Here is a 19,873-nt window from a genome sequence, read left to right on the forward strand (position 1 = left end):
TTGTTTGAAGTGCTTCTACTGTTACATGCACTAATTTGTATGCGGTCAGTGGAAAATATGCAGGAAGATTGTATGGAATGCCAAAGTCACGAGTAAGTCTCTCATAAGAGGGAGGCATTCTTCATAACATGGCTCACTATTGAATATTCAGTTTAGTGAAGCGTTTAGTCTAACAGTTTATTGAAACAAGAATGTTGAATAAATAATAAAGAAACCTAAAACTGCAAAGACATATCAAAATGTTTATAAATTACTGGGCAATGTGTAAAATTTAAAATCCAATTTCAGCTTTCATGGCTGATTTGATGAGCACTTATATGGGGAAATAGAACTTTGTTTAGAAATAGCATCTAGCCACCATATCTTAATCCTAATTATCATAAGCTCCAATGTTTTCATTTTGAAGAGCAAAAAGCTCTTTCTATTTAGTGCTATCTTGATATCAAGATAGCACTAGATATTTAGTTTTACATTAGTTTTGCTTTACAATTAACACTTAAATAAAAGGAAAATTTCATGGCAAGCATATGGTTACTTAAAAATAATACATTTGTGATGATGTTACTTATGAAAACAACATTCTGTCTACATTAAAGACTGTCACCCTTCATTTCACCAGTACACTTATTTAATTGTGCACATGCATTTGCTCAAATATCCTATATGACTGTTCCCAAAGTGAGAGATTCATATTTCTGCAGCTATGGCCAATGTCTCTAAGAAGTATTTTATTCTTCATTATTGTAATACCACATTTCTAGTGGTGAAAACCTTTTTCTGACCTCCACCTCTCCATCTCTGTAGTCCAGGGGCTCTCAAACACAAGTCTCTTTGATGCTCAGACTCATATACCACCATTCACTTTCCCACTGTGCAGTTCTCTTCTCAGAGGGACACAATTGAGATGCGGAGGACAGAAACTCACTATAATTGGAGGAATAGCGAACAATGAGAAGATTCATGTGCCATATGAATTTGAGCACTAGCACGGCAGAAATACAAAGCCAGCAGCTGCTGAGTTGTTATTTGAATGTGAGAAAAGGCCACTTGACTCACAGGTCAATCTGGAACTATCTAACAAAAGGTACAAGAGAATGAGTGGAAGTGCGGAGTTGGAAAGACAGGATATTGATTGAGAGAGTTAATGGTGGGAAGTAACAGTAGAAACATTTAGGGGACAGCGATCACTGTATCAGAAGTTTTAGGATGAAGGTGGAAAATTTCATTGGTCAATCCACAGTGAAGTTAATTAACTAGCAGAGAGCAGAATTTCATGGGGCAAGAATATAGCTGGGCCAGATAGATTGGAGTCAAAGTTTGGCACAAAGGACTATAGCTGGACAATGGGCTTCCTTTAAAATGTAGGTAGGTCAAGCAGAATCATGGTATATTCCCTCAAAAAGGGAAAGGTAAAACAAAGAAATTCTAAACTCTCTGCATGACAAAGGAAATAGTAATTAAGTTAAAGAAGGAAATGTGTGATTAGAGAGGAGTCAGTTAGGATGCACGACTGAGATTCAAACTAAGAACAAAAGATTCACTTGGGAAGTGAAAAAGCAAATATAGGAAGTGAAGTGGGATTATGAAAAGTACTGGTAGCTAAAGGGAATCGTAAAGTCTTCCATAACCACATCAATATAAAAATGCTAAAAGAAGAGTTGGGTCAATTAGGAACTGAAAAGACGATTTATACTTAAAGGAAAAAGTCGAGGTTGAGGTATTAAATTAATACTTTGCATCTGTACTTGCCTACAAGACCAAGCCATGGTGGTAAAGGAGGAAACTAATCAACTTTAAATTGTTCCAGTGACTAAGAGGGAGTGAATAGAGGAGATGTCAACATTAAAGGTAATTACGCACAGGGGACTACATGTGATACATCTAAGGATAGTGAAGGAAGAGGGTGGAAATTGCTGAGGCACAGGCAATTATCTTTCAGTCTTCCCTGGGGATGGTAGTGAATGACTGGAGAATACAAATATCGCCCCTTATTCAAAAAGATTATAAAAATAGGTCCAGAAGTTACAGATGAGTCAGATTATATTTGATAGTGGGTAACTGTCTAGAAACAATTATTTGGGATAGAATTAATAGTGGGTTACTTTAGATGTTTTAGCATGGATTTCATGAAAAATGGTGTCCAACTAATTTGGTAGAGTTTTTCAAAGACTTAATGGAGAGTAGTAATGAGGGCAAGGATGCTGGTTGATGTATTTATATTTTCACATGATGTGGATTACTGACGAGGACAACATTTATTGCTCATCCCAAACATCAGTTCAGTGTCAACCATGTTGTTGTGGGTCTGAAGTTACATGAAGGCCAGACCAGGTAGGGATTGCACTTTTCTTGCCTGAAAGACATTAATGAATCAGATGGGTTTTTTTCCTCCAACAATCAACAATGATTTCATGGTCACCATTAGAGTCTTAATTCCAGATTTTTATTGAATTCAGTATCCATCATCTGCTGTGGCAAGATTTAAATCTAGTCCCCCAGAACATTTCTTGGGTGTCTGGATTAATCACTTTTCTAATGTATGTTGTGTACAGGGGACAATTTCAAAGCTCACAACTGACACAAAACTTGACAGAATTGTAAACTGTGAAGATGCAGTCCTTCACAAGGACATTGAAAAGATACCTGAAGGTCACTTCACCTCAGGCAAGAGGAGAGTGCGAGAAGCAGAGCCCTTCATGGTAACCTCAGCCAGTGTGGGAATTGAACATTATTAGCATTACACAGCATCACAAACCAGCCAGTGTGTCTAGTTCTGGACATCAAACTATAAAAAGGATGTGATTGCATTTTGGAGTGTGCAGGAGAGGTCAGCGGGAATGTTTCTAAGTTTGAGATACTTAGTTATGAGAACCACTGGACATGTTCAGACTAATTTCCTTGGAGAGAAGGCTAAGTGGATATTTTCTAAAAGTTTTCAAAATCATGGGGCATCTTAAAACAGTAGATAGATAGAAATTGTTGCTCTTGGTAAAAAGAAGCTGGAACCACACAGTTTAGGTGTTTTCTGGAAAAAGTCAAATGGGTGAGAAATATCTTTTGCAACATAGCAAGTAGAGTCAGAGATATGCAGCATAGAAATTGACCCTTCGGTCCAACCTGTCCATGTTGACCAGGTATCCTAAATTAATCTAGTCCTATTTGCTAGCATTTGGCTTAAATATATGAATCACAGATCAATTGGTTTGCAGGTGCAGCAGGTAATTAAGGCGGCAAATGGAATATTGTCATTGATTCTGAGAAAAATGGACTTTAAAATCAGGGAGGTTATGCTGTAGCTGCATACGGTGTGTTAGTGAGGCTACACCTGGAGTACTGTGTACAGTTTTGGTGTCCATACTTGAGAAAGGATCTACTGGCACTGGAGGGGGTACAGAGGAGTTCTGGATTTGGTAGTGTTGGCTTGTAAGGAGAGATTGATTAGACTGAACTATACCCTTTGGAAGCTGGAAGAATGAGGAGAGATATTATAGAAACTTTTAAACTTATGAAGAGATTAGATAAGCTAGAAGCAGGGAGGCAGTTTCTATTGACAGGTGAAATTAGAGCAAGGAGGCATAGCCTCAAAAGGGGAGCAGCCAAAGGGTTGTGAATCTGTGGAATTCCCTGCCCAGTGAAGCAGTTGAGGCTACATTGTTGGATGTTTCTAAGAAAAGATAGATCAATTTTTGAACAGTAAAGAAATTAAAGATTATGGTGAACAGGCATGTAAGTGGATCTTATTGAATGGTGTAGCAGGCTCGAGGGACAAGATGGTCTACTCCTGCTCCTCACAGTGCCAGGGACCCGGGTTCGATTCCAGCCTTGGGTGTAGGTTAGGTATGGTTGTCAGCGGTAAATATAGGATAGGGGAAAGTGAGGACTGCAGATGCTGGAGATTAGAGTCAAGATTGGAGTGGTACTGGAAATGCACAGAAGGTCAGGCAGCATCCGAGGAGCAGGAAAATTGATATTTCGGGCAGAAGCCCTTCATCTGGAATGAGGCTGGAAGCCTCGGGGGTGGAAAGATAAATGGGAGGGGATGGGGCTGGGGAAAAGGTACCTGGGAGTGCAATAGATGGATGGAGGATGGGGTAAAGGTGATAGGTTGGAGAGGAGGGTGGAGCAGATAGGTGGGAAGAAAGGTTGTCAGGTGGGACAGGCCATGAGGATGGTGCTGAGCTGGAAGTTTGGAACTGGGGTTCGGTGGGGGGAGGGAAAATTAGGAAACTGGCAAAGTCCAACTTGATGCCTTGGGGTTGAATGGTTCCGAGGTGGAAGATGAGGCATTCTTCCTCCAGGCGTCAGGTGGTGATGGAGTGGCAGTGGAAGAGGCCAAGGACCCACATGTCCTCGGCAAAGTGGGAGGGGAGTTGAAATGTTCGGCCCCAGAGCGGTGGGATTGATCGTTGCGGGTGTCACGGAGATGTCCCCTGAAGCGCTCTGCGAGACGGCGTCCAGTCTCCCCAATATAAAGGAGACCGCATCGGGAGCAGCGGATACAATAAATGACATTTGTGGAAGTGCAGGTGAAACTTTGATGGATGTGGATGGCCCGTTTGGGGTCTTGGTATGGAGGTCGGGGGAGGTGTGGGCACAGGTTTTGCAATTCCTGCAGTGGCAGGGGAAGGTGGGTTGTTGGGGGCATGGACCTGACCAGATAGGGAACGTTCTTTGTGGAAAGCGGATAGGGGTGGGGAGGGAAATATATCCCTGGTGGTGGGGTCGGTTTGTAGGTGGCGGAAATGTCCGCACATGCTTTTCCGGATAGTTATGGTGGGGTGGAAGGTGAGGACCAGGGGGTTCTGTCCTTGTTGTGGTTGGAGGGGTGGGGTTTGAGGGCGGAGGTGCGGGACATGGATGAGATGCGTTGGAGGGCATCTTTAACCACATGGGAGGGGAAATTGCGGTCTTTAAAGAAGGAAGCCATTTGGTGTGTTCTGTGAAGGAACTGGTCCTCCTGGGAGCAGATATGGTGGAGGCAGAGGAATTGGGAACACGGGATAGCATTTTTGCAGGAGGTAGGGTGGAAGGAGGTATAATCCAGGTAGCTGTGGGAGTCGGTGGCTTTGTAAAAAAATGTCAGTGTTGAGTCGGTCGTCGTTGAAGGAGATGGAAATGGAGAGGTCTAGGAAGTGGAGGGAGGTGTCAGAGATGGTCCATGTGAATTTATGGTCAGGGTAGAATGTGCTGGTGAAATATAGGATAGAGGGACGTGGAATGGATCTGGGTGGGTTACTCTATGGAGGGTTGATGTGGATTTGTTGGGCAAAAGGGCCTGTTTCCACACTGTAGGGATTCTGTGATTCTTTAAATCCTTCCTATTCACATACCCATTGAGATATCTTTTAAATATTGTCATTGTACCAGCCTCCACCAAGTCCTCTGGCAGCTCATTCCATTCACACATCACCCTCCATGTGAAAAGGTTGTCCCTTAGATCCCCTTTAAATCTTTCCCCTCTTGCTTTAAACCTACACCCTCTAGTTTTGAATTCCCTGATCCTGGGAAAAAGACATTGGCTATTCACCCTATCCATTCCCTCATGATTTTATAAACCTCTGTAAGGTCACTCCTCAGCTGCCAATGATCCAGGGAAAATAACCCCAGCATATTCAGCCACTCTCTATAGCTGAAACCCTCCAACCCCTGCAACCTGTTCTGAATCCTTTCAAGTTTCCTATAGCATGGAGACCAGAATTGAACACAGTATTCCAAAAGTGGCCTAACCAATGTCACATACAGTCACAACAGGACCTCCTAACCTCTATACTCAACGCATTGACCAATAAAGGAAAGTGTATCAAATGCCTTCTTCACTACCCAGTCTTCCTGTGACTCCACTTTCAACAAACTATGAACCTGCATCCCTCAATCTCTTTGTTCAGCAACACCCCTTGGAACTAACCATTAAGTGTATAAGTCCTGTCCCGATTTGCCTTACCAAAATGCAAAGTTTCACATTAAATTCCATCTGCCATTAGCCCATTAGATCAAGGTCCCATTGTACTCTGCAATAATCTTTTTCACTGTCCACAATACCACCAATTTTGGTATCATCTGCAAACTTACTAACCATATCTTCTATATTCACATGCAAATCATTTATACAAGTGATAAAAAGCAGTGGACCCAGCACTGATCCGTATGGCACACTGCTGGTAACAGGCCTCTGGTCTGAAAAGCGATCCTCCACCACTACCCACTCTGTCTCCTACCTTCAAGCCAACTTTGTATCTAAATGGCTAGTTCTGCCTGTATTCCATGTGATGTAACATTTCTAATCAGTCTACCATGTAGAACCTTGTCGAACGTCTTTCTGAAATCCATATAGATCACGTAAACAGCTCTTTGTTACTTCTTTAAAAACCTCACTCAAATTAGTGAGACACAATTTCCCTCGCACAAAGCCATGTTGACTATCCCCAAATCATTCCCTTCCTTTCCAAATACTTGAAATCCTGTCCCTCAGAAAACCCTCCAACAACTTACCCACCACAGATTCACTGGTCAGGCTTCCCGGTCTTTGCTTCCCTAATTTGTCCTTACCACTTTTCTTAAATAATGGAACCACATTAACCAACCTTCAATCTTCTGGCACTTTGCCTGTGGCTATCGATGATTAAAAGTCTCAGCAAGGGGCCCAGCAATCATTTCCCTAGCTTCCCACAAAGTTCTGGGGTACACCTAATCTCATCCTGGGGATTTATCAATCTTTATGCATTTTAAAACATCCAGCACCTCCTACTCTGCGTAATGGACATCTTTTCAAGATATCACTATTTATTTCTCCAAGTCCTCTAGCTTCCATATCCTCCACAGTAAAAACAGACATGAAATACTCATTTAGTACCTCACTCATCTCCTGCAGTTCCACATACGGAGAGACTTGTTGTTTAAGAGGCCCCATTTTCTCCCTAGTTACTCTTATGTCCTCAATGTATTTGTAGAATCTCTTTGATTTCTCCTTAACATTATTTGCCAAAGCTATCTAATGTCCCCTTTTTGCCCCCCTGACTAATCATCTAACCTACACATCCCTGAACACTATGGGCAATTTAACATGGCCAATTCACCCAGCCTGTACATCTTTGGATTGTGGGAAGAAATCGGAGCACCCAGAGGAAGCCCATGGAGACACAGGGAGAAAGTGCAAACTTCACACAGACAGACAGTGGCCTGAAGCTGGAATTGAACTCAGGTCCCTGAGCCACCACTCAGCTAACCACTGAGCCACCATGCCATCCCATCAAAATTGGCCTTCATCCAATTTAGAACTTTCACTTTTAGATCAGGTCCATCCTTTTCCATAACTATTTTAAGACTAGTAGAATTATGATCACTGGCCCAAAATGTTTCCCACTAACACTTCAGTACCTTGCCCTGCCTTACTTCCCAAGAGAAGGTCAAGTTTTGCTACTTCTGCAGTAGGTATATCCACATACTGAAGAAGAAAACTTTCTTGCACACATTTAAATTCCTCTCCACCCAAGCTCTTAACACTATGGCAGCTCCAGTCTATGTTTGGAAAGTCTAAACCCCCTACCATTACCTTTTATTTTTACACATATCTGAGATCTCCTCCTTACAGATGTGCTTCTCAATTTCCCATTGAGTACTGGGGGGGTCAATTATACAATCATAATAAGGTGATCATCCTTTCTTATTTCTCAGTTCCACCCAAATAACTTCACTGGACTCCCAGGAATACCTTCCCTAAGTATAGCCGTACATAAGTACATTAAAAAAAAGGAGCAGGAGTAGGCCAACTTGTCCATCGAGCCTGCTCCGCCACTCAATAAGATCATGGCTGATCTTTTTGTGGACTCAGCTCAATTTACGCACCCACTCACCATAACCCTTAATTCCTTTACTTTTAAAACATCTATCTTTGCCTTAACAAAACATGCCACTCTCCCTCCTCTCTTGCCCTCCTTTCTATCCTGCCTATAGCAACTTTACTTTGGAACATTAAGCGGTTAGTCCTGCCCATCTCTGAGCAATGTTTCTGTAATAGTTATGATATTCCAGTCCAGTGTCTGAACCATGCTCTGAGTTCATCTGATTTGCCTCTCAGGCCCCTTGCATTGAAGCAAATGCAGTTTATTTTTTCAGTTCTATCTCATTCTCTGCATTGCTCTCGAGTGTTTGACTTGCTCCTCTTCTCAACTGTACCAGCTTCAGACTTATCTCTTTTCTCACTATCTCTTGGAGTCCCTCCCATTGCCCACTACTAGTTTAAAGCCTTCCAACCAACACTAGCAAATCTCCCTGCCAGTGTATTGGTCCCCTTGCAATTCAGGTGCAACCTGTCCTTTTTATACAGGTTACTTTTACCCTAGAAGAGATTCCAATGATCCAAAAATGTGAATCCAACTCCCCTGGACCACCTGCTCAGCCATGCATTCTTTTGCTCTATCCTTCTATTCCTACTCTCACATGTGGCACTGGTAGCAATCCAGATAGTACTACCATTAAGGATCTACTTTTTAATCTCCTGTCTAATCTCCTACATTCTCTCCTCAGAACCTTGTCTCTTTGTCTTCCTTTATCGTTGGTACCAACATGTACAATGACCTTCTCCTAGTCACTCTTCAGTTTGAGAGTATTCTGCACCCTCTCCAAGTCATCCTTGACCCTGGCTCCAGGGAGGCAAACTCACAATTCTGATGTCTCACTGTCAGTTGCAGTAACGTCTGTCTGTGCCTCTGACTATACAATCCCCTAACACAATCAATTGTTTGGAACCTGACATACCCCTCATTACAGTACAGTACCAATACAGTCTCGGTACCAGAAACCTGGCTGTCAGTGCTAAATTCTCCTGAGAACCCATCACCCTGACATTTTCCAAAACTGCATACTTGTTTGAGATGGCGATAGCCACACAAGACTCCAGCACTATCTGCCTATTCCCCTACTTTTCCTGGAGGTAACCCATCTACCCAACTGTATCTGAGGTTTTTCTACTTGGCTGAAACTGCCAACCATCACACCCCTGACCCCAGTAGATTCCTCATTGCCTCTAACTGCTGCTCCAATTGATCCATGTGATCTGATCGGATTAGTAACCAAATACACTTCCTGCAGACATAATTATCAGGAACATTGAAATTCTGCCTAATCTCCCATATACGACAGGAAGAGTACATCACACTACTAAAGGCCATCTCTGCATCTTAACAATCTACAGACGAAGAAAATAGCTTCAGTCTTACTGTTCTAAAATCACTGCTCTAGGACAACTTAATACTTACATTTTATATTGAAAAAATGTTTAATCAAGAAACAGATCCTAGTAAAGTTCACTCTAGTCACTATTGTAGATTTACAAAAAAATTACAGATTAAGATTAGCTGATCCCCAAGTATGAGTAGTTCCGGTAATGAGTTATCGCTTAGATCAGCAGTGAAATTTCATTGTTTGTTATTCCTTGACTGAACTCTGATTCCACAGACGCTTGTCACATCACAGCCAGTCAGCTGTGGAAGTTCACTGCTCGTTCTTTTTCTGAACTCGAGAGCCGTTCACTGACCAATCTCCCATGTGGCCTTCTCCTCTCTCTCTTTCTCACCTGGTTAAAGAACTGTTGATCTTTTTTCAAAGTTCCAAAAACAAAGAAAAACTTATAATCAATAATTACTGCTCCAAGAAATTGAAGAAATCAGCTCCAGCACTGAAAAAAAATTCAAAAAAAAAGGAGCAGCTTTTAACAGCCACAATTTTGTCCTGTTCACCATTTTGGAATCCTATCTTAAGAACTATTTATCTCAAGTAGTTGGGGTCTAGAATGCACTCTTTGCAAGTGCAGTGAGGCAGGGTCAATTCAGGCATTAGAGAGAATGTTGGATGATTACTTAAGAAGAAACAATATGGAGAGTTACAGGGAAACAGCAGGAGGCTGGCACAAAATTAATATGCAGACACAGTGGGGCAAATGGCCTCCTTCTTCACTGTAACAATTCTGTGATTCTGTTTTGGAAAGAGGCGATGCTGATTATATGAGGGACATGGAGATGGACCTGCTGAGTGAGTAAGGGTGAAGAGGAGTGTGATAGAATGGGAGTTCATTGATATATCTGTTAACTCACAAATGTTTTCAAAATGTACTGATCAACATTGTGCAATTTGTTTCATTGTTGTACTATTAACAAATAATATAGCTAAGATATTTAAATTATTTTCAATATCCTAATAAGCATACATTGAACACAGAACAAAATGCAAGTTTGCTTCCAATGATCATACAACATGGCATCAAATGGTTTGAGCTTTTCTTTTACAATCTTTTCAGTTGTGGTTATTTTCACCAGTTCAAGCATGTTATGATTCATCTCCAGAGCAGATGGGACTTGAACCAGATCTGCTGGCCCAGATGTACAGCCAAGCACTATCACTGTGCCATAAGAACATATCTTCGCAATTGTAAACTTCCTGTTCACTTGAGGGGTAGTTAAAACAATAAACTGCAAAACATTCATAAATCTGAATAGTGTACATAAGCAAAAAAGTTTGGAAATCACTGTCCTATTAAATGTTGTGGCTACTAGTACCATGAAGAACCATTACCATTTTTGTAAAATACACCAATGAGAACCTAGTATGCAAATAAACAGATGGTAGCATACGACAACTTGGAAAATACATCAGGGAAATCTCTGCTTGGAATAATACCACAATTTGGAAAATATAATGTTAGTACTGAATTGTTGATACATTTCCTAAAGAACAATCAATAGTAAAAGTAAAGCATTAATATGTCTTACCAGCAGTACCAGAGAGTTGGACACTCAGGGTACGTTCAATAGTCTTGGTCTCAAATGGGGAACCTTTAGGATCACTGAAAAAGTCATTTTGTCCTTTTAATTGTATGATTATTTTGCATTAAAAATCAAATGCATTGCTTTCTTCAAGCATGAGCAGTTTAAAAATATTTTACAAACATCTTACTTTGATGATTCTGGAGTCAATGGCAGGGACAGAGTCGTCGGCCGAGCTGTAAAAGAAAAAAACGAAATATTTAGTTCCTAATCCACTATGGTGGACTTTTCCCTTCCTTGGTGTGGTGTGAGCAATGGGGAGATTCATGGGATGTCGAGAAAAAGTTTTGCAATTTTCCCGTAAGCCTGAAATAAAGACATCAGAACTTCATCTCTGAACAGCAACTACAGCAAACTTTTTATTCACCACCAAGGGACCAGGAGTATGCTGGTTGATCAAATATTCCAGATAATCAAGAGGTACACATAACGTCAGCAAATCTTCACTAACTAAAGCTTCAAGAGACCAAAAAAGCAATGTAGAAACACACAGTCTGTAATAGAAATGTAATGCATGGGGTATACACATCACTGTTATACTGTATTTACAGCATAAATACTCTGATATCGTGGTATTTGAGGTATATAACTATACTCAGTTTATTAAGAATACTGGTTGATAAGGTGCCAGTTAAAACAAAGGTACCTTATTTTTATATATTTCTATTTAAAACCTCACCTCATCATATTTATACATCACTTCCAATTCTCTTTTCCTTTACCAAGAAAGTAAATGGCACATGTAAGTGAGAGCAGACGTCTGGACACTACCGCTCTCAGATTCCTTGCCCTGGCCATCTTCCAACTATTTGTTCACCACAATATTTTGCATGCCCCACAGTGCACCATCCTCCTTAACCTTTCACCTTTGCAAATTGATATCAACAAACCACTAGCCCCACCATGTCAACATATTTACTCTAGGAGAAAGTGAGGTCTGCAGATGCTGGAGATCAGAGATGGAAATGTGTTGCTGGAAAAGCGCAGCAGGTCAGGCAGCATCTAGGGAACAGGAGAATCGACGTTTCGGGCATTAGCCCTTCTTCAGGGCATATCTACTCTAGGACCAACATTCACACCACTTTGGCTTTTCAACATTTTAGTTTGTAGCTTATGGATCCCTCGAACTTGCATGCTTCTGCCATGTTACTTTGTGTGCAGGGATACAGATACAGCTCATGCATCTGTGCAGGATGCATCTTATGGCTTGCTAGTTTGCTTTCATAGTGCTGTTCACTTTGTGTTTACTTGGAGACGGCCAGCCTTCTTTTACCTCACATTGCTTTCTTAGTGTACACTGCCTTCAGCATTGACATGGAGACTGCCAGCCACATGTGAGTCTCATTGCATTTGAGAAAACAGGATCTTCAGTGCTCAATTACAGACGACCAACCTTGGTGGTTTGCATTGCTTTCTGGCACACAGGCTTTTCAGTGCTCAACTGCAGGTTGTCAGTCTCTGTGGCTTGCACTGATTTTTCGTGCAGAGACAGAGGGAGACAATCTGTCACAATTTGGAAGACTGAGCAGTCAAGAAGGTTGCTATGTTACTTTGTGGTGCCATGCAATACGCATCAACAGTGTACACTAAAAACACACAGAATGTGCTTCAAGCAAATTGCCATGTGTGACAATCAAAGGGAGTAGTCTTTAGGGGCTCATGGTTAAATGAGCAAGCAATTCTATCCTACCAAGTCAGTCCTTGGAGTTTTCTGAATAACGGTTAAGGGAATTATCAGGAGACAGTACACAGAATCCTAGGGAAGGCAGAGACTCAAGTCTGGGAATTAACATAATTATAAGAATTTGCTAAGGGAACAGTCATTGAGATATTAGATAATTCCAGATAGAAGCATGGTACCTCAAAGAATAAGTGGAAACTAGGAACTCCAAGTCGGGGCATTCTTATGGTCACTCAGTCCTCCACATAGGGTGACGGTACATTGGAATTTCTAAAGTCATGGGTTCTCAAGGAAAAATGGACACATTAATTATGGTATGAAGTGTGTTTTATGAAGAAAGATTAGTTAGGCTGGGTGTGTTTTTATAGAGATCAGAAGAAAGAGGAATAAATTGATTGAAATTTATGAGATCTTGACTGGTCTTGACAAGGTGGATGTAGCAAGTATATTTACTTGTGGGAAGTCCAGAACTAAAGCACACAGTTTTGAAATTAAGGATTATCATTTTAGAACAGAGTTGAGAGCATTTTTTTCTTTCTCAGAGGGTTGTGTAACATTGGAACTCTCTCTCCGAAAGTAGTAGAGGCAAGGTTATTGGATACTTTCAAGGCAGAAGTAGGTAAGATTTTTGTTTCACAGGGGAATCAAAGATCATTGGGTATAGGTTGAAAATGAAATTAGGAACGCAAACAAATCAGCTATAATCTTATTGAATAGCATAGAAAGCTTGAAGGGCCAAATGAACTACTTAGATTGCTAATTCATGTTTATATGCATGTTTGTATTTTGTAACATGAGAGTACAATGTGGCACAGGGATTTTAATGGAGGTCATCCACTTTGGACCTTAAAGAGATAGAACTTTCTAAATGGTGAAGTGAGAAACAGTGAAGATCAAGGAAGCCAGATCATGAAATTTCACTATTAAGTGCAGAAAATAAGTTAAAAAGAGCTACTGGAATTATTATCTTCACACTAGAAAAACAAAAAACAAGAAAGTTAAAAATTACACGAGTTACATATCGAAGGAGCAGCATTCTGAAATCTAGTACTTCCAAATAAACCTGTTGGACTATAATCTGGTGTTGTGTGATTTTTTTTAACTTTTTCCACCCCAGTCCAACACAGGCATCTCAATATCAAGAAAACAAGAAGGTAGAGGTAATAGTTCACTCTACAAAGCTCTGGTTAGAACACACCTCGAATGCTACTAGTAGTTTTGGACTGCACCTTAGGAAGGATATATTATCCTTGGTGGGAGGGCCGTGCAAATTGTTTGAAAGATATTTAGACTCCAAGAATTAAGCTATAGATTTTTGAAGAAATTTTTGGGATCCTGGACTTTATAAAATAGAGGTGTTGGTTATGAATGCAGAGAGTTTATGATTAGCCTTAATAAAATACTGATTCAGTCTCAACTAGAATGCTTTATGCTTTAGAAAGGGTGCAGAAAAGATTTGTGAGAAAAATGCCAGAAATAAAGGACATTATTTATGGCATAGATTGAAGAAACTAGGGTTATCTCTTTAAAGAAGAGAAGGCTAAGGGATGATTTGATAGAGGCATTAGAAGTCATGAGAATCTGGACAGAGTAGTGGAGGTTCAAAAACAAAATGCATGCACATGCTTGAACTATGAACTAAAAATAGAAAATGCCAAAAAAAACTGAGCAGGTATGAAGAAAGAAACAGATTTATTGTTTCAGGTTAAAAACATTTTGCCAAAATCTAACAGATAGAGATTAACTGTGCTCATTGGCAGAAGAACTGAGACCCAGAAAGTATTTACAGTTTAAAAAAAAGACTATCAATACTTCCATCATCTGATTTTTCTTCAGGAGACCTTTCACAAGATAAGTATGATTTTAAAAAAGAGACATATTGACCTTAAAGGCTGCAGTGATCACCTGACCACAAACTGGGGCAATCCAAAGAAATTAAATGGAACGCATGAAACCAGCTGCATTGAATTACCACTTTAATTATGAGGTACTAAAATTCTGGAGATGCCAAGAAATTTGCATCTCTTGTTTTATTCACACTTAAAGGATGAATACATATATTGGAAGGTGAAAGGTTGTCTACAGCTATTTGGCTTGAAATGAAATAATGACACCCTAAATAGTGACAAAGATATCAGAATCTGCAAAGGAACTGTATACAAAGAGCAGCCTTTGAGCAACAATGGAGTAAGAAAGTAATATTGACACATAACAGCAAGAATAACGAAAGCTCTTCTCTCCCTTTCCCCTCAATCTCAGAAACCAGCATCGGTGGAAAAGCAACTTGGAAAAGTTACCATTCATCCACTCATCCAGGTTATCTGCAAGCTTAATCACTCCTGAAGAAAAAGGACAACAGCTAAGTTGTTGGAACTCAGGTTTCATTCATGCTTTAAACTCAACTACCCTTACATACCTGTCTATATACAGAGATCTTCCCTTTTGAAATTTATTCCTTAGGTTGTGTGTTGGTGTTTGATATCACTTTTACACCTTTTTCAGGATATTAGGTCACAAAATTCCTCTTTCTTTTATTGAAAAGAACTGACTCCTTCATTTTGACTGAGTAAATTAAGTTTTGCTCCTACATTAAATTTTAATTGAAGTGTGATAGCTGCAGGTCAGTGCAGCATTTGCCCAATGAAGAGGTGGTTAAAAAGAGAATAACTGATCATCCCTTCTCCCCTGGTTTTAAAACTATCAATTTCATTCTATTACACACTTGTTTGACTCATCTTTGGAGAAATTAAAGTTATACATTTACAAAATGCCTGAATGTCTAGTTTGGGCTACAGAGGAAGCCCAAAGTCCAGACGTTACACTGTTGTACAAGTAATACAGGGTAGCATGGATCAACTATGAAAATAAAATGTCCGGTGAATCCAAGAAGGTCTCTATGAAGGGCACTTATGAAAGGCTCGAATCTGTAACATTTATATCTGTCAAAGCTTACTCTTACCTTGTAGGTTATGTGACTGCTGTGATTGCAGCTGTATCTTCCTTTTGGAGATGCTTTTGGCTCTATTGCTAATTTTATGATTATTTATTTTGGACTGAGGTGAATCATCACTGGTAGTCAGGTATTTGAGCAATTCAGTGCAAGGACGGCGCTGGACCTGTGACTTCTGCTGCTGCCAAATATTTCTTGCCTTGATATTTGAAGTTGACTCCACCTAATAAAGATACAAGAAAGCATCATTACTAAAAAATGTGAATACAATATATTGAACATACCACTTGATAAATAAAGTATGTGTTACTAAATTACTTTCATAATTAGATAGTTGCTCCTATGGTTTTTGTTTTGTATATTAAAATGAATAAAGGAAAGTAGCAGCGAGTAATAATTTTGACAAGGACAGATATTACACAAAATTAACCTTGGCGATTGTTAAGATCGTGGAAAGACTTGATGAAAACACATAAGGGGTGCTCTTTTTATGTTAAAGTTCTTCTGTTTCTTTAAAAAAGGGACAAAACCACAAGATCTTTTGATTATTTTCCGACATATATAAATGACAGCATGATGCTTGGACGTAATTGTGTTGTACCTTGCTAACCCAATCAAAATGTTTGAGAGGCTGATGCTGGAAGAGCACAGCACATCACGCAGCATCCAAGGAGCAGGAGAATCGACGTTTTGGGCATAAGCCCTTCATCAGAATATTCCTTGATAAAGAGCTTATATCTGAAATGCCAATTCTCCTGCTCCTCGGATGCTGCCTGACCTGTTGTGCTTTTCCAGCACCACACTCTCGACTCGGATCTCCAGCATCTGCAGTCCTCATTTTCTCCCAATCAAAATGTTTGCCAAATGCCTTCTAATGAAGGCAATGACACTTTCAGAAAATACTGGATCTTATTTAATTGTGGACACTGACAAATTTTAGAAAACAAGAAGAAGCAATTGTTGGAAGCTAAGTGTTCCAGTACTATCTGCTTCTACAGCTATCGAAAATTCTGCCCACTGTAACTCTTCAACAATTTCAGTTTCTAATAGGTTTGCAACTAGTTAAGCGTGCAGCATGTATACTATTGTAGTCTTTATTATAACACAAGTATAAGGTGGTGAGTCACCTTCTCAAACTGCTGCATTCTGTATGATGAACATACTGTCACAGCACTGCTAGGTAAGACGTTCTGTAACGGGAACAGTAGTGGTGAAGACACAATGAGATATTTCCAACACACTGCGACTTGGAGGGGAACTTCGAGGTGCTAGTGTTCTCATGCACTTAATGTCATTGCCCTTCTTGGTGGTACAGGATACAAGTTTGGGCTGTACTGTTAAAGAGAACTAGGCGCATCGTGTGGATAGTACACACTGCAATCAGTGAGCACATCATGAATGATTAAGATGCTGGATGAGATGCATCAAATTGTTTGCTTTTTTCCAAGATGGTATTGAACTTCTTGAATGTTATTAGAACTGTATACTTCCAAACAATTAGAGAACAGTGATTATTCCATCACATCCTGACTTGTTCACTGTAGATAATGAACAGACTCTGGATTGTCAGGATATGAATCATTCATTTCAGAATAACCAGCTGTGCTGTGTTCTTGTAGCTGTAATATTTATGTAGTTGGTACAGCTAAGTTTTTGATCGAAGGTGTCCTCAGAATCTTAATGTTAGGAACTCAACAATGATAGTGCCATTGAACAGTATGGAGAGATATTTAGATTTCCTCTCCAAAACGTTGGTCATTGCATGGTATGAATATTGCTTGCCCGTAACTAGTCCAAGCATGAATGTTATCCAGCTATTGCTGAATACAGATACAGACTGCTCCATTATTGGAAGACATGTAAATTTTCAGAGAATGGCAGAATAATGACAATGTTACTAAATTAGTAATCCAAAGGCTTGGACTGATCCTTGAGAGAAATGAGTTCAACTCCTACCTAGGTAGTTGGAGGAAATTAAATTTAATTAATTAATTTTAAAAAACTGAAACTGAAAACAAAGTTTCAGTATTAGTGACCATGCAATTACTGGATTGACATACAAACCCATTTAATTCATTAACTTCCTTCAGGGGAAGTAATCTGCTGTCCTTACACCTTTTGGCCTGTCCTCCAAACATACATGATGTCATTGACTTTTAACTGGTATCTGAAAACAGCAACTTAGTTCTATCAGACGTTAAGTAGGAAGGCTTCCACCACCATCTCAAGGGCAATTGGAGACAGTAAACAAATGCTGGCCTTGATTGTAATTTTCTCCCTTAAAGGCAAAACAATGTGCAATCATCAGTAAACAACAACTTCTAACATTATGAATGGATGAAAGCTCAATGGTACAGTAGCTGAAACTATTTGGGTGGAAGACACTACTCGGAGGAACTCTTGCTTGGAAGTCCTGGGATTGAGATGAATGGTTTCCAACAATTATAACTGTCCTCTTTGTGCTGTGTGCGACTATTCCTGAGCTTATGCCCAAAACATCGACTCTCCTGCTCCTCAGACGCTGCCTGACTGGCTGTGCTTTTACAGCACCACACTTGTTGACTCTGATCTCCAACATCTGCAGTCCTTACTTTATCCCTGTGTGAGATCATAGACAGTGAAGAGTTTCCACAGATTTCCAGTGAGTTTGATTTTACTCAGATTACTCGCTGCCACTCAATCAAATGCTTTCTTGATGAAAAAGGTATCAAATTTACTTCACCTCTGGAAATCAGCTTTGTTATTAATGTTTGGACCAACGCTCTAATCAAGTCACAATGTCATAGTCCCAGTGAAAACTAAACTGAATCACTAAGTTGTTCGAGTACAAAGATGACTATTTGGCTTGTTGAGTCCATATCAGTTCTTTGAATGAGCATTTTTCCTTTTCAGTTAATAATCCAATTCCATCTTGAATCTCTCATTTGAATCTGCCATTGGTGAGCAGGCTGTTGCTAAGTACCACAATAACATGGTTGAGGACCCTTTCCATCTTGCTGCTGATAATAGAGGGTCAAATAACTCACACTAAACATCTAATTCAAACATTTTGAGGTCCAATATTGCTATAAATGTCCATGCTTATGCTAGTTTGTTCTTTGGCACACAAGGAAAATAAATAGTTCGTGTGGCTTCTTAAAAACCACAAGTTAATAATCAGGAAGGTTTTTCAAAACTTTCCAAAACCAATCTCATAAGTTTGACCTGAAATTACTCTCAAGCTTTATGGCATAAAATGTTTTATTCCTTACACATAACATTGTGATGACAGCACTGAAGCGTACCTTGATAACAGCCGGGCTTGGCCTAATACTGTTATTATTGGTCACGTGGGTGTGGGTGCTGCCTCCATTGCATTCATTGTAGATAAGCTGTGAATTGGCAGGAGCTAGCAAGAGCTTCTTCAACTGGAAAAGTACAACCAAAATACAGGGACATTTAATGAACCATGAAATAAACACATCTACTGGTGAACAACTTCTTATCAAATCATATGTCATTCAAAGTAGTCCAGTTTCTCATTACCATGGTATACTGTTGTTTTTAATCATTTTGAATACATTTTAACAAACCATGGTGAGAAAAACATGTTTTCACATGCTAATATGGTAAGAAAACCATATTTTAACATGCAAATATTTAGAGACCGTAAGTATTATTGCACCCAATTTACAACAAAATAAACATTACAATTATGAGGATAACTGGTCATGCTTTGAGACTGTAACTTTACATTAAAGTAAAATAAAGGGATCAAGTGACTTGTGAAGTCCGCCTGACACTATACCTGATGGTTTAATTGTTGGGGATGAAAAGGGGACCCATACTGCCTTACTCTGAAGAAGCACAAGGTGTTTACACTTGGAGACAATGATGGGGATCATCCCGCTGTAGGATCAGAATTGCCACTCATAGGCAGGACAGCAGGTTGTCCTTCAGTCTGTCTGAGAACAGCAGGAGGTCCTAGTTTCAGACCGGCAGCAAGAAACCGTGTCCCTCATTTGACCAGTTTTGACTCGTGAAGTACGCTATACTTAGCATCAGTCACACATCTTTTTCCACTCACCCCACTGTGGTCAATTTCATCCTCAGGTTTCATTGCAGGTAACTCTTATTGGTGTCACAGACATGTCCACAAATACTCTGAGAACCTGAACCATTCTGCAACTTCTGTCAATCACATTTTACTTTTCCTCATTGACGCCCAACCCTTCAGTTACTAATAACTTACACCTGCCAGCATTAACCCTCCCCTATCATCCTGTGATCTTAACTCTGAAGGTCCATCCATCCTGTGGGCAGCTGGCTTTTGGTCTCCTGCACAATTAGGTGCCCTTGAATGCCTCATTCCTAGCAGTTTCACAAGATTCTGCCTAATGACTATCAACATTTGTGCTATCAATGGTCAGATTGAGTCTCAAAATC

General features: G+C 40.0%; 1 protein-coding gene across 7 annotated transcripts in view; it reads right to left on the reverse strand.

Annotated features, from left to right (window-relative positions):
* ppargc1a (peroxisome proliferator-activated receptor gamma, coactivator 1 alpha) overlaps positions 1 to 19,873 on the reverse strand; it is a 701,995-nt gene that overhangs the window by 43,792 nt on the left and 638,330 nt on the right. For all 7 annotated transcript variants that reach the window (XM_087986816.1, XM_087986810.1, XM_087986811.1 and 4 more), the window contains 4 exons: positions 18,733 to 18,855; positions 15,458 to 15,671; positions 10,948 to 10,993; positions 10,764 to 10,837 (listed from right to left, as the gene is read on the reverse strand). In XM_087986816.1, the coding sequence (XP_087842942.1) occupies positions 10,764 to 10,837; positions 10,948 to 10,993; positions 15,458 to 15,671; positions 18,733 to 18,855 (457 nt within the window). The remainder of the gene's footprint in view (positions 1 to 10,763; positions 10,838 to 10,947; positions 10,994 to 15,457; positions 15,672 to 18,732; positions 18,856 to 19,873) is intronic.

The sequence above is a fragment of the Chiloscyllium plagiosum genome, unplaced genomic scaffold (genome assembly GCF_037043375.1).
Source record: "Chiloscyllium plagiosum isolate Xiang-an unplaced genomic scaffold, Cpla_swu_hap1 HiC_scaffold_1, whole genome shotgun sequence".
Lineage (NCBI taxonomy): Eukaryota > Metazoa > Chordata > Chondrichthyes > Orectolobiformes > Hemiscylliidae > Chiloscyllium > Chiloscyllium plagiosum.